The sequence below is a fragment of the Heptranchias perlo genome, chromosome 12 (genome assembly GCF_035084215.1).
Source record: "Heptranchias perlo isolate sHepPer1 chromosome 12, sHepPer1.hap1, whole genome shotgun sequence".
NCBI classification, from domain to species: Eukaryota; Metazoa; Chordata; class Chondrichthyes; order Hexanchiformes; family Hexanchidae; genus Heptranchias; species Heptranchias perlo.
The window spans coordinates 12329464-12345444 of record NC_090336.1 but is presented as its reverse complement, the minus strand read 5'-3'; the positions used below and the strand labels follow the sequence as shown (position 1 = coordinate 12345444).

Sequence of the window (15981 nt, the reverse complement as noted above, 5' to 3'; positions counted from 1 at the left end):
TCAGATGTTGATCACCCTAAGTAAAGAAATAATTCTTATTGTCTGCCATAAACCAACTCTTCACAACTTCGAATCTGTGTCCGCTTGTCCTGCTGCCTTGGCATATCCCGAAGTTTTGTTCCTTTCACTTTCCCTATCATGGTAAGTATCTTGTATACCTTTATACAGTCTCCTCTGAGATGTCTGTGTTCACAGCTCAAGAGTCCCAGCTCATCTACTTGTTCCTCAAACACCACAGATCAGCCTAGTTACTCCCTTCTGTAATGCTTCTAGGCACTGGATGTTTTGGTGATCAGCAGAGTATGCAGCACAATATGGTGTGACCTGACCATAGTTTCAGCATGATTTCAGGGGACTCTGCCACAGATACTTCCTCGGTTCAATGGTGTCAGTCGCTCATGTAAGCAGTATCAGCACCACTTTTATGAGAATTGACTCACACTACCTTATATCTACTTGTACGACAAGACCCGGGGGCGGGGGAGGGGGTAACAGTAAAGTCCCCCTTGTGACCTGAACTGGATTTCCGAGTATTTCTTCAATTTGTTACCACTACATGAGGCTTGGTTCGCATTGTTAAGATGCATTATTCCACAGTGTGGTGAACACACAGGGCAATAGTTTTGATCAGATTCACTTAATTCATTCAATACAACTTAGCTCCGTGTGATCACATGAAAATATTGAACAGACGATACTACCCCACTTTGATTTTGCTTGACTTAACCAAGAAGTCTCCGAACTACCCGACACATCTAACCTCTTTGCCTCAGCAAAGGCCCTCCATGCCTTTTCCTTTAAAAAAAATTTACTGCTCTTACAGCTTTGCTGTTTCAAACTCCTCTCGCTTTCTGCATCTTCTTATCCCCCACCTCACAGATCGACAGAGTTCGAAGGGTTTTCCAACACAGCTGGAGAGCTGTTTTTCTGAATAAGCTAGCAACAAGTTAGCAAATTGCTTATTGTTTAGTCTCTGAGAGAACAAACTTTTTTCAGCATATTAACCATCTTTTGTCTGGATGCTTTTTTTCCCCCAAACTCATGAGAATACACATTGCTTTTAAAAACCCAGAATAAAAATTAACTTTGTTTCCAAATCGCTTGTGTAGAAAAATGGTCAAATAATTCTCTAGTTTCTCTTCTATCCCCTCATGCCTTCTCTGAGCTCATCTTAATCATGAGACCCACCACCTGCTCCCTCAATCCGATTCCCACCAAACTTCCCTTCCTGGCCCCCATGTTAACTGATACTGTGAACGGTTCCATCTACTCGTACTGTCCTCCTCTCCTTTAAATCCACCATCATCACCCCTTTCCTCAAAAAACCCACCCTTAATCCTTCTGTCCTTGCAAACTACCGCCCCATCTCCAACCTCCCTTTCCTCTTCAATGTCCTTGAATGCACTGTCACCTCCCAATTCCATGCCTATCTCCATGTATGAATCCCTCCAATCAGGTTTCCGCCCCTGCCACAGTACTGAAACAGCCCTTATCTCAGTCACAAATGACATCCTATGTGACTGTGACACTGGTAAACTATCCCTCCCCATCCTCCTCGATCTGTCTGCAGCCTTTGACACAGTTGACCACACCATCTTCCTCCAGCACCTGTCCTCCGTCGTCCTTTTTTAAAAATTAATTCATGGGATGTGGGCGTTGCTGGCAAGGCCAGCATTTATTGCCCATCCCTAATTGCCCTTGAGAAGGTGGTGGTGAGCCACCTTCTTGAACCACTGCAATCAGTGTGGTGAAGGTACTCCCACAGTGCTGATAGGTAGGGAGTTCCAGGATTTTGACCCAGCGAAGATGAAGGAACGGCGATATATTTCCAAGACCAGATGGGGTGTGACTTGGAGGGGAACGCGCAGTTGGTAGTGTTCCCATGCACCTGCTGCCCTTGTCCTTCTAGGTGGTAGAGGTCACGGGTTTGGGAGGTGCTGTCGAGGAAGCCTTGGCGATTTGTTGCAGTGCATCCTGCAGATAGTACACACTACAGTCACAGTGTGCCGGTGGTGGAGGGTGTGCCAAGCAAGTGAGATGCTTTGTCCTGGATGGTGTTGAGCTTCTTGAGTGTTGTTGGAGCTGCACTCATCCAGGGAAGTGAAGAGTATTCCATCACATTCCTGTCGTGCCTTGTAGATGGTGGAAAGGCTTTGGGGAGTCAGGAGGCGAGTCACTCAGTGCAGAATACCCAACCTCTGACCGGCTCTTGTAGCCACGGTATTTATGTGGCTGGTCCAGTTAAGTTTCTGGTCAATGGTGACCTTCAGGATGTTGATAGTGTGGGATTTGGCGACGGTAATGCCGTCGAATGTTATGGGGTGGTCGGCAGACTCTCCCTTGTGGAGATGTTCATTGCCTGGCACTTGTGTAGCACGAATGTTACTTGCCACTTACTAGCCCAAGCCTGAATGTTGTCCAGATCTTGCTGCACGCGGGCACGGGTTGCTTCATTATCTGAAGGGTTGCGAATGGAACTGAACACTGTGCAATCATCAGCAAACATCCCCACTTCTGATTTTATGATGGAGGGAAGGTCATTGATGAAGCAGCTGAAGATGGTTGGGGTCTAGGACACTGCCCTGAGGAACTCCTGCAGCAATGTCCTGGGGCTGAAATGATTAGTCTCCAACAACCACTGCCATCTTCCTTTCTGCTAGGTATGACTCCAGCCAATGGAGAGCTTTCCCCCTGATTCCCACTGACTTCAATTGTACTCGAGTTCCTTGATGCCACACTCAGTAAAATGCTGCCTTGATGTCAACAGCAGTCACTCTCACCTCATCTCTGAAATTCAGCTCTTTTGTCCATTTTTGGGACAAGGCTGTAATGAAGTCTGGAACTGAGTGGTCCTGGCAGAACCCAAACTGAATGTCGGTAAGCAAGTTATTGGTGAGTAAGTGCCGCTTGATAGCACTGTCGACGACACCTTCCACCATTTTGCTGATAATTGAGAGTAGACTGATGGGGCGGTAATTGGCCGGATTGAATTTGTCCTTTTTTTGTGGACAGGACATACCTGGGCAATTTTCTACTTTGTCGAGTAGATGCCAGTGTTGTAGCTCTATTGGAACAGCTTGGCTAGAGGCGCAGCTAGTTCTGGAGCACAAGTCTTCAGCACTACAGCCGGGCTGTTGTCAGGACCCGTAGCCTTTGCTGTATCCAGTGCACTCAGCCGTTTCTTGATATCACGTGGAGTGAATCGAATTGGCTGAAGATTTGCTTCTGTGATGGTGGGGATATCAGGAGGAGGCAGAGATGGATCATCCACTCGGCATTTCTGGCTGAAGATGGTTGCAAATGCTTCAGCCTTGTCTTTTGCACATACGTGCTGAGCTCCGTCATCATTGAGGATGGGGATATTAACGGAGCCTCCTCCTCCCGTTAGTTGTTTAATTGTCCACCACCATTCACGACTGGATGTGGCAGGACTGTACAGTTTTGATCTGATCCGTTGATTGTGGGGTCGCTTAGCTCTGTCTAGAACATGCTGCTTCTGCTGTTCAGCATGCATGTAGTCCTGAGTTGTAGCTTCACCAGGTTGGCACCTCATTTTTAGGTAGACCTGGTGCTGCTCCTGGCATGCACTTCTACACTCCTCATTGAACTAGGGTTCACCCCCTGGCTTGATGTAATGGTAGACTGAGGGATATGCCGGGCCATGAGGTTACAGATTGTTGGAATACAATTCTGCTGCAGCTGATGGCCCACAACACCTCATGGATGCCCAGTTTTGAGCTGCTACATCTGTTCTGAATCTATCCCATTTAGCACTGTGGTAGCGCCACGCAACACGATGGACGATGTCCTCAATGTGAAGAAGGGACTGTGCAGTGGTCACTCCTAACAATACTGTCTTGGACAGATGCATCTGCGACAGGCAGATTGGTGAGGAGGTCAGTTGGGTGGGACTGGGCGTGGCTGGTTTCATCTGAGGAAAGTACTAAGTTGAAGTCAGATGTGGAAACACTTCCCCAGAGGGAGCAGTGGAATAGAAATGCACCAAGGATGAGACAATCCATGCCATTGTTATTTGGCTGCTAGTAATCAGTTACGTAGAATTTTACAGCACAGAAATAGGCCATTCGGCCCAACACGTCTATGCTGGTGTTACGCTCCACACAAGCCTCCTCCCACTTTACTTCATCTCACCCTATCAACATAGCCTTCTATTCCTTTCTCCCTCATGTCAAATTACACCCAAGTGTCCTCCCAATCTTTACTTATCTAGCTTCCCCCTAAATACATCTATGCTATTCGCCTCCATCACTCCATGTGGTAGCGAGTTCCACAATGTCACCGCTCTGAGTAAAGAAGTTTCTCCTGAATTCCTTACTAGATTTATTAGTGACTATCTTATATTTATGGCCTCTAGTATTGGACTCACTCCCTCATAAGTGGAAACATCTTCTTTACGTCAACCCTATCATTTTGAAGGCCTCTATCAGGTCACCCCTCAGCCTTCTCTTTTCTAGAGGGAAGAGCCCCAGCCTGTTCAGTCTTTCCTTATAGTTCTGCCCTCTCAGCTGTGGATGCCCCATCATCCTTGCAAATCTTTTTTTTGCACTTTTTCCAGTGTTTCTATATCCTTTTTGGAAGACCTCCAAAACTGCGCGCAGTACTCTAAGTGTGGTCTAACCAAGGTCCTATATAAGTTTAACATAACTTCTCTGCAGAGAAGTTAGAGCAAGAATAACAGAGGTTGGAGAATGAGTCTCCTACCCACTCTCTACAACAGGAAATGGGAACATGGGGAACCCGAAGATGGAAAGAAAATATAAATTAAAAATCAAGTAGACCCAAGAATTATGCCTAGGAGTTTCATTAAAATTCTCAATGACTAGTCTTAAAAAGTGTCCTTTACATAACCTTATGTTACTAATCAAACTGGTTTGAACCAGCTGAAACAAGTTTTAGTGATGGAGTTGCTTATTCACACACCAAAGCTGTCATTATTTTTGAGTGTAAAATCTGCTGATATGAACTGTGGTATTTGAGTATATCATTTCACTCGCAGATGTACAGCATAAAGAATTGGTGGTTTGTTTACAGCCGGAATGAAAGTATCTCAAATGCTTGTATACCCAGTTTTGTTCAAATCAAATCAAATAAATGAATCCTAAAAATAACAGGTTTAAGGCACTAAACGAAAATATGTCTGCTTAATAGCGGATATTAATCCCAATACCTGCAAAGGACAAGTTTTTTTTAAATTACAAATTAGAAATGGATATATAATGTAACAACGAATGTAGGAACTCAATCTACATGACTGAAGAGACCAATGGGGAGGATGGGGAAAGGAAGAGACAGGGCAAAACTGAAGAGAAATTACTTCCAAGTAAAAAAAAACTACCAGAGTGCCCATAAATTAGGGGAAACCAAAACAGTAGTTACAAAACACGGAAAACTCCAAAAACATGCTCATTTTACTTCATCGTTTCAAAATCTTTCCTCATTAATTTCAAGTAAAACAACTGGTTCATAAAAAATCTTGCGCTTGAGGAAAACCTTGAAAGCTAAATAGTAATATTGAAACTGAGGCATGTCGATAATAGACACACCAGTGCCTGCTTCAGCCCTCTGGGTTGTCTTGTGCCAAAACAAATCAGCAACACAACATGTACTCCTCAATTAAAGTGCTTACGTATGTAACCCTGGAGTTCATTACTGTCTAAATAAAATAGTAGTCTCTGATGTCCAGCTTTTCAAAGTTGTAAGAATTAACCACTGGATACCTAAGAAACAAGAGACTCAAACACAAATGTAGATACAAAACACTTAAAGTCCAAAAACATGCACATTTTACTTCATTGATCACCGTCATTTTAAAATCTTTCCAGAGTAAAACATACTTGTTTTTAAAGAGTAAAAATACTCTGGGCTTTTGTTGAAAACCACTTTCAATTTATGTTCAATGATTTTCTCAAAGCTAAAACAGATTAATGCATATATTAAAAAAGTTTCATTACAAATGGTGTAATGTAATGTACAGTGCATTTTTAATTAATATTCTTTGAATTATCAGAAAAGGTTGCCACAATGATTCAGTTTGTAAATGCACCACCTGGTGTGGGACTTGTCTGTGCTGAGTGGCAGTGGTGCAGCTACAATTGGTCTTCATACCCATAGGCTAGGGGTATGAGTCAGCGTATTCGATAAAAGAGCGTAGAAAATCAGGGAGAAGGGGTGGGGGTGGGTAGTGAACAGAATTACCAGGAAACACTGCATTTTTTTTTACAGGAGGTAAAGTATAATTTTTGCAATTATCTATTGAGAACCCTGCCTGTGACAGCAGACACAGAACAAAGTACTAGCAGATTTTAGTAGATGAAAGCAGACACTGGATTGAAGCCATATTGCCAGAATAATTTTAAAGCCACTTCACAAGATAGTGACAGATATCAGTATTTCAAGCTTTGATCCAAAACCTTAGGTCCTAAATTTCTACCTCATCAATCACTGTTCCCCAGTATTTTATACTTACTGGAACAAATATCCTTTGTTACAGGGAAAGATTTTTCTCCTCGTTTACCACCAACTTTCTCATTTCTTGAAGGCTTAAGTTCCTTGCTGCACTAAACTCACTAATATTGATCACTCTTTTGTAGCTTGCTGAAGTGCCTATTATTCATATGTGAGGTTTGATAATGAGCATTGGCAAGCCATTTGACTATATGACTTCAGGAAGCCCTCTCCCAATATCCTCACGTGCTTTACTTCTTGAAATGATAATCCTAATATAAATGAGGTGCTTCCTACATTACAACAGCGACTACACTTCAAAAGTACTTTACTGGCTGTAAAGCGCTTTGAGACGCCCTGTAAAGCGCTTTGAGACGCCCTGAGGTCGTGAAAGGCGCTGTATAAAAGCAAGTCTTTCTTTATTTCATTATGCACCTTGTGCCAGCATCAAACAATCCCAAGTCAGGATCAGCAAGAGTCAGAAGAAGGAAAAGCTCCCTCTAATCTGTCCTAATAATGTACCTACCTTAACTTCTGAAGAGCATTTCCACTCCTCTCATCAGCCATCCTTCTGATCTTTCGTATTGGATTATCAACTTAATTCTATTTTTATGACCTTAAAATGCATAGGTACCGCACAAAATCTTTGTAGCCTGAGTGGTGTGCTTTTACACGTTACAATCTAACAAAAATATTTTAAGTGGCAGTTGTCCTTTTAACTCATTTAATGAAGCTCTTCAATAAAATAATAAAAATAAATAAGAATTCATGCAATTCAGACAATAATTGTATCGTTGATCGATATCAACCATAAGTTTGAAGCGACCAAGAGAACAGATTAGAACTGACTCCTGCAAGGGTAGGAAATTTATGAAGAAAAGTACTCATTGTTGCGATCCTTTTTATTATTTTGTCCTATTGGCATTAAATAGGCTTCGACTGTAAATGTGTAACTACATTATATGACTATTACTTACTTGTTTTCCAAAAAATGAAATTGCTCAATGGATTTTAACTTAAGATAATGTTTTGAGGTGTGATGCTTTATTTGCTCATTGATGAGAGAGATTCTATAAAGTCAACGGATAAATCCAGGAGCAAAAAGCAATTACCAGTCATTGTTTTCTATTTTCTTACCTTGGGCACACTACAAGCTTACCTAGATCTCAATAACTTGAAGGTATGGAGAGTTGGAACCTGCCCATGAGAATGATCTAAGATATGAGTGTCAAATTAATCTGGAGCAAGGGTAGAAAAGTTTCAAAAAGATAACAGTGGTAGGAAGCAGGTTGAATTCATAGAGCCAACTGAAATCTGAAGTAAAATTTAAAACAAGCTAATTAACAGTTTTACAGTTTAAAAAAAAGGAAAAATTCATGATCAAGATCTCAGAAAGAGACAGACAACAAGTTAAAGTTAGTTTGTACAACTGCCAATGAGAAAGCAAAAGAACAAGAGTTTCAACTAAAGCTGCTGAACTGTGAAAAACAAGAGCATTATAGATGTGGAGAACAAATTATATGAATTTGTGCCAACAAGGAGAGGCAGCCATCAATACTTGCATTCAAGCTTTCGAATTATTAACAAGCCATCATAAGTGCTATAAAGATGTCTGGGCTAAATTGCTTATACTTTCACTTAATGGTAAAGCACTAGCAGCTTTTTTTCAATCTTGATCCAATGGACAGTACAAACTATGAAACTGTAAAATGTGCTTTTCTTAATGCTTATGACTTACCACCTGAAATACACAAGCAAAAGTTTAAGAAACGGAGGAAAACTTCATAGAATTTGTCATACAACTAGAAGACATTTGGAAGAAACTGGCTGATTCTCTATCTCAATACCATATTCCCACTCTCTCCCCATACCCCTTGATGCCTCTTGCGTCTAGAAATCTATCTAGCTCCTCCTTAAATATATTCAGTGACTTGGCCTCCATAGTCTTCTGTGGTAGAGAATTCCGCAGGTTCAACACGCTCTGAGTGAAGAAATTTCTCCTCATCTCAGTCCTAAATGTCCTACTCCGTATCCTGAGACTGTGACCTCTCGTTCTGGACACCCCAGCCAGGGGAAACATCCTCCCTGCATCCAGTCTGTCCAGCCCTGTCAGAATTTTACATGTTTCAATGAGATCCCCTCTCATATTTCTAAACTCGAGTGAATACAGGCCGAGTCGACCCAATCTCTCCTCATACGACAGTCCTGCCATCCCAGGAATCAGTCTGGTGAACCTTCGCTGCACTCCCTCTATGGCAAGTATATCCTTTCTAAGGTAAGGAGACCAAAACTGCACACAATACTCCAGGTGTGGTCTCACCAAGGCCCTGTATAATTGCAGTAAGACATCCTTGCTCCTGTACTCAAATCCTCTCGCAATGAAGGCCAACATACCATTTTCCTTCCTAACTGTTTGCTGCACTGGCATGTTTGCTTTCAGTGACTGGTGTACAAAGACACCAAGGACCCTTTGTACATCAACATTTCCCAATCTATCACCATTTAAATAATACTCTGCCTTTCTGTTTTTCCTTCTGAAGTGGATAACTTCATATTTATCCACATTATACTTCATCTGCCATGTATTTGCCCTCTCACTCAACTTGTCTAAATCGCCTTGAAGCCTCTTTGCATCCTCCTCACAACTCACAATCCCACCTAGTTTTGTGTCATCAGCAAACTTGGAAATATTACATTTGGTTCCCTCATCCAAATCGTTGATATATGTTGTAAATAGCTGGGGCCCAAGCACTGATCCCTGCGGTACCCCACCAGTCACTGCCTGCCACTTCGAAAAAGATCCATTTATTCATACTCTCTGTTTCCCGTCTGTCTTAATCAATTTTCAATCCATACCAGTATATTACCACCAATCCCATGTGCTTTAATTTTGCACATTATCCTCTTATGTGGCACTTTATCGAAGGCCTTCTGAAAATCCAAATACACCACATCCACTGGTTCTCCCTTATCTATTCTGCCAGTTACATCCTCAAAAAACTCCAGTAGATTTGTCAAACATGATTTCCCTTTCATAAATCCATGTTGACTTTGTCTAATCCCGTTGATATTTTTTAAGTGTCCTATTATCACATCCTTTATAATAGACTCTAGCATTTTCCCTACTACTGATATTAGGCTAACCAGTCTGCAGTTCCCTGTTTTCTCTCTCCCTCCTTTTTTAAATAGTGGGGTTACATTTGCCACCCTCCAATCTGCAGGAACTGTTCCATAATCTATAGAATTTTGGAAGATGACAACTAATGCAGCCACTATTTCCATGGCTACCTCTTTTAGTACTCTGGGATGCAGATTATCAGGTCCTGGGGATTTATCGGCTTTCAGTCCCATTAATTTCTCCAGCACTTTTTTTTTTACTAATACTAATTTCCTTTAATTCCTCCTTCTCACTAGTCCCTTGGTTCCCCAGCATTTCTGGGAAGTAATTTGTGTCCTCTTCCATGAAGACAGAACCGAAGTATTTGTTTAATTGCTCTGCCATTTCTGGGAGTTGTTCTAGACGATCTAAGGATAGGGTTGCTTGACCAGGAATACAAGACCCTGGGGCAGTTAGACAAACAAGTAGTCTTCAAAACCATCGGGGGTCCCAATGATTGAATGGATGATCAGGTTCCTCCCATCAGTCAACCAGAGGAATACACACTTAATTAGTGTGCATCCACAGCCTGGAGATCCAGGGGGGGTGCACCACAAAGCAAAAAAAAAATCACTGGGTGATACCAGAGATCTCAGGTGCTCTAACTAATAAAATGGGGAACAGCGCAAATGATTGCTGCTCTAGACACCTATCAGAAAGACTAAACCTGGTTATAAGGCACGATACTGCAGAGTCTCAGAAGCAAGGAATATGATGGCACAGCTACACTAACTAAAGAATTATCGATAACGGATGTACCCTAACATTGGTACAACCACACCTAATGCAGGATGATCAATACTTAGTGGATAGGTCAGTCGTCATTTATGGTCTCACTGGGTCAAACAACGTACCTGCTGGCTAATTTTCAACTAGAATACCACTGATTATTGGGAGTAAAAGTACGTCTGTACCATTTTCCAAGTTTGGCTGGAGAATAAATTGAATGGTAGGAACTTTGTAACTAACTTAGCTAAGCAGGAGAAAGTTTTAGTGGTGACTCAAAATCAGGCAAAGACAACACAGCTGATCCAAAACAGCAGTTGTATTGGCCGCAGCAGCAAGCTCAGCTCACACAGTATCTGAGACAGCAACCAGTCCCAGAATGAGGAGACTCCTGCTACCATGAAGTAGAGCCACATAAAAGCATGCGAGGGAACCAAAGTTTCCCCACGATACCCAGCAAAAGACAATTAATTAGGGGAACTTGGATAGTTTAGACCCTCAAAAAATTAGCAGAGGTTCAGCAGTCTGACCTTACATTAAAGGGTGTTCAAGCTCACTATGTCAGCATCACGTAGCCTGAACCAATGGAATAGTATAGTTATGAGGACAGACTTTTGGTCTGACATTACAAATCAAAAACTGTTCAGGAACAGGAACCAAAGAGTTCCACTAGATAGTGGTATTGCAGGCATACCAGACAGATTTACTCAAGGTAACCATTTGCAGAACATCAAGGGATAAAATGTACAAAAGACAGCACTTCTATTGGCTTAGTATCTCTAAAGACATGGCTGTATTTTGTTAAGTTGACATTGGTCATATGTCTTGAGTAAACAGAGGGAATACAACGAAGCTCCTGCTACCTCTAGCCATTACTAATTAACTTTTTGAAAGAGTGGGCATAGTTAGTATGGGTTCCATGCCTAATACAAGTTTGTCAGGGAAAATGTACTTATTAATCATGGTAAACTATGCATCTAGGTGTTGGGATACAATAGCCCTTGCACCAATTGACACATACATTACAGCTAACGCACTGATAGAAATGTTTACTGAAGTTGGGCACCCAAAAAAGATTTTGTCTGATCAGGAGACTAGTTTTATATTTCAGTTAGTCACACAATTATGACAAGAGTGACAAATAAAAGAACTTTTGTCCGCCCCATATTGCCCTCAGGCTAAGGGACTGGTAGACAGGTTTAAAGTACCACATAATAGACGTGTTAGCAAAATTGAAGCCCATAGGATTAAAGGGGCATTGGCTGCCCGGATAAGAATTTGGCTAAGGTACTGAAAGCAGAGAGTAGTGTTGAACGGTTATTTTTCAGACTGGAGGGAAGCATGCAGTGGTGCCCACTAGGGGTCGGCGTTGGGACCACTGCTCTTTTTGACATACCTGGACTTGGATACATGGGCGTAATTTCAAAGTTTGCAGATTATACGAAACTCGGAAATGTAGTAAACAGTGAGGAGGATAGTAACAGACTTCAGGAGAACATAGACAGACTGAGGAAATGGGCAGACACATGGCAGATGAAATTTAACGTACAGAAGTGTGAAGTGATTCATTTTGGTGGGAAGAATGTGGTGAGGGAATATAAGCTTAATGGTACAATTTTAAAGGGGGTGCAGAACAGAGACACCTGGGGGTGTATGTACAGAAGTGTTTGAAGGTGGCACGACAAGTTGAGAAGGCTGTTAAAAAGGCACACGGATTCTTGGCTTAATAAATAAAGGCAGAGTACAACAGTAAGAAAGTTATGCTAAACCTTTATAAAACACTGGTTAGGTCCCAGCTGGAGTATTGTGGCCAATTCTGGGTTTTAGGAAGGATGTCAAGGCCTTAGCGAGGGTGCAGAGATTTACTGGAATGATACCTTAGATGAGGGATTTCAGTTACAAGGAGAGACTAGAGAAACTGGAGTTGTTCTCCTTAAAGCAGAGAAGGTTAAGAGGAGATTTGACAGAGATGTTCAAAAATATGAACGGTTTTAATAGAGTAAATAAAGAGAAACTGTTTCCAGTGGCAGAATGGTCGATAACCAGAGAACACAGATTTAAGGTAATTGGCAAAAGAACCAGAGGCAACATGAGGACATTTTTTTTTTAAAAAACAGAGCGAGTAATGATGAATGCACTGCCTTAAAGGGTGGTGGAAGCAGGTTCAATAATAACTTTCAAAAGTGAATTGGATATATGCTCGAAGGGGAAAAATTTGCAGGGCTATGGGGAAAGAACAAGAAAGTGGGACCAATGGATAACTCTTTCAAAGAGCCGGCACAGGCATGATGGGCTGAATGGCCTCCTTCCGTGCTGTATCATTCTATGATTCTATGAAAGGCAAGTGCCTCGTATCCTACACTCATGCAAGTTAAATCCCCCAAGGGCAGGGATAAAACATGACTATCATATTGCTATTTGCATAGAGGAAGGTATCCCAAAAATCCACAGGATTCTCACCATTCGTATTACTAGACGGACTCCAAATGCACGGCTTGCCAACAATAATCAGAAAGGCATGGTTAGAGAAGGCAGAAATATAACTAATTGGATAGCTCTTTCAAAGAGCCAGCACAGCCATGATGGGCCAAGTGACCTTCTGTGCTGTACAGTACTATGATAATGAAGTAGGTACTAAAGTTAAGGTTTAACCTAAATAGGTTGGCTAAATTTACACAAGAGAATCTAAAATGTGCAAAAGGCGGTCAGAAAAGCTAGCACAACAGCAAAGCTCGGTACTAGGACTCTCAGATAGGCCAGTGTGTTGGTGCCTATGAAGTGTAACAATTTACAGGCTCATTGTGCAGTTCCACACACAATAATGGAAAGGCATAACAAAGAAGCACTGGTGCAGACTTGATGGGCCTTGTGGCTTGTTTCTGTGCTGTAACATGCTATGATGCTATTACCTGTGGGCTGCTCAGCTGTGGTACAGTCTGCTGTTGCTGCTGTGGTGGTACCTGCTGCTGTTGCATTGGCAGTTTGCATTCATGGTGTTCCTGTTTCACCATCAAATCTTTCCTCAACTGTTCAACCACTTTTTTCTGAAACAAAAGATAAAATAAATATCAACTCAGATATAATCTGCATTTCAGAAATGTACAACGCTGTTAGTTTATTACATTGACTTATTAGGGTTCGTTGTGAGGCATGTATAGCAAACACAAAATTATAGAAAATCCTAATCTACCCAAGTTCTGTGCACAATTGGTGTACACAAGAAAGCACAGAATAGAAATGGGCCAACGCACCACTCAGACTGCACTACAGAGTGACTGGACACAGGCTTATACTGAAGATTTCCCACACAATGGGCTATAAATTCCTCTTGGGTGGTAGCACAAAATGGGCTGTAGCAAATCAGCAGCCTGTTTTTGCACTCAGCCCAATTTTCTTTTCCATTGACTTCGCTACACGCAAAGAATGACCCAACACTTGGAATGAACTTCAGGATATGGTGATGGAGGCAAAACTTTGGAATCAGGTGAAAGATCTGATGGTGTAACTGGTGCACTGTCGGTGTTTTTTGGGGGTTGAATGAGTTAGTCGAATGGTCTTACTCTTTTATATTTATCTTACCTGGTGATCTTGTAAGGGTCACCAAACAGAAGGAATCAGTTTCATCACCTGAACAGTGGAGTAAAAGAGTTAACCCTGTGCTACTCTTATGTGCTTCTCAGCGACTAATCCATTAGCAGCAAAGCCTGTTGCTTTCCTGCCCTTTGCTCAGTGAACAGGCTAAGATGCAAGTGATGGGAACCCATTCAAGGATAGAAACAAAACAAAACTACTGATGGAAAAACCTACACCTACACCTAATATCTAAACAGCTAAGAGTTTGGTCCTTCATCCCCAGTGACTTAACAAGTAAACAGGTACAGAGCCATGCAGACCAAGGTTCTAGCTTCATTTCCTGATCTCTGCTGCTTTAGTCGATCTCAGCTGTGGTGAAAAAGTAAGTTACCTTAGCATGCCTGAGCTAAGGAGAGGAAAATTAAAAAGTCAGCCAGAAATCCTATTCTTGATTGCTTTGCAATGATCCTTGATGGCAGGTATACATACTGGGTGAGGACAGAACAACAACTTGCATTTATCTAGCACGTTTAATATAGAAAATGTCCCAAAGCACTTCACAGAGGCATCATTTTTTTTAAAATGGATGCTGAACCAATGGAGGAGCTGATAAGAGGTGTGACCAAAATATTGATCAGAGAGATTGGTTTTAAGGAAGATCATAAAGGAAGAAAGGGAGGTTGTGAGGTAGATGGGTTTAGGGAGGGAATTTCAGATCATGGGGCCGGGAAGGCTGATGGCATGGCTGCCATTGGTAGGGTGAAGAGAGAGGGGATACATAAGAGGCCAGAATCACAAGAATAGAGTGTTTTGGAGGTGGTTGAAGTTAGAGATTGGGGAATGGCCATGGAAGGATTTAAACGCAAGGATGAGAATTTTAAATTTGAGGAGTTGGGGGACCTGGAGCCAATGTAGATCAGCGAAGACAGGGGTGGTGGATGAATGGGACTTGGCGCAGTTTAGGATACAGGCAGCAGAGATTTGGATGAGCTAAAGTTTATGGAGGGTCGAGGATGGGAGACCATCCAGGAGAGCATTAGAATAATCAGGTCTAGAGGTGACAACAACAATGTTATGGAACAGTGATTCTCCAACAGTTGAATAACTTAACATTCGCTGTTTAAGGATCACATGTGAAAAATGCCCACTTGGATGATGTAGAGTGTGTTGGTGGCACCCAAACCATACCTCAGCGGGAGTCAGGAAGTATATATTTTAAAAATCCATCAATCATACTGTTTACTTTGTAAACCAATTAGGCTTTGTTTGGAGTTTGGATCTTCATCAGAACCCTTGTGGTAAACAAGTATTACTTATAATGTCATATATATCCAAATCAACAGCTGATATTCCAAAATATAAAGGACTTAAACTTAAAATTTAACAGCTTGTAAATATAACAAAAATAGGTTGGGGCAGCTTCTTTCAATACCATGAATTGAACTGAACTGAACAGTTTTAGAATCTTAATTTAATAGCACATATGTAGCAATAAAAGAAAGGTCAGATTTGGTTCAAACCATTCTTCCAATTATCAATATACATTTCTAGAGTTCTGAAATCAGCAATAAAGTCAAACGAGACATGTAAGGGGCAGCTTTTGTACTTATATCGATTCAGACTCCTGCCAGTTTAAATCATCATTTTAGATAGTTTAATATAGGAAGGCACCTTAAAATAATACATTCAAGGATTTCATATAAAACCAGTGAAAAATCAGGGAAGAAATATAAATTTCCAGAAAATTAGTTTAAGTAAAATATTATGGCGAACAGAACATACAACAGGAACAGGTGGCTCATGAAAAATTAAATCACTTCTGTCCCAAAGTTCCATCAGTGGCTCAGTAGAGACAGAAGTCTCTAGTATACAGGCATATTGCATAACCTGCTTTAAATTCCTTTGGAATGACAGTAATTTTAAATAGTCTTAACCTGGAAGACTACGGAACATCAAAAAGGATACCATATAGTGAACTAGAACAGGCCAAGTGGAAGCAGGATGGGCAGCGGAATGGTTACAAGGACATGCTTCAAGCATATCATCCAGCTGCATATTAT

General features: G+C 41.5%; 1 protein-coding gene across 3 annotated transcripts in view; it reads right to left on the bottom strand.

Moving 5' to 3' along the window:
* The window catches only part of phf21aa (PHD finger protein 21Aa), a 243826-nt gene that overhangs the window by 71470 nt on the left and 156375 nt on the right, over positions 1 to 15981 (bottom strand). For all 3 annotated transcript variants that reach the window (XM_067993661.1, XM_067993664.1, XM_067993662.1), the window contains exon 4: positions 13258 to 13392. In XM_067993661.1, coding sequence (XP_067849762.1) covers positions 13258 to 13392 — 135 coding nt within the window. The remainder of the gene's footprint in view (positions 1 to 13257; positions 13393 to 15981) is intronic.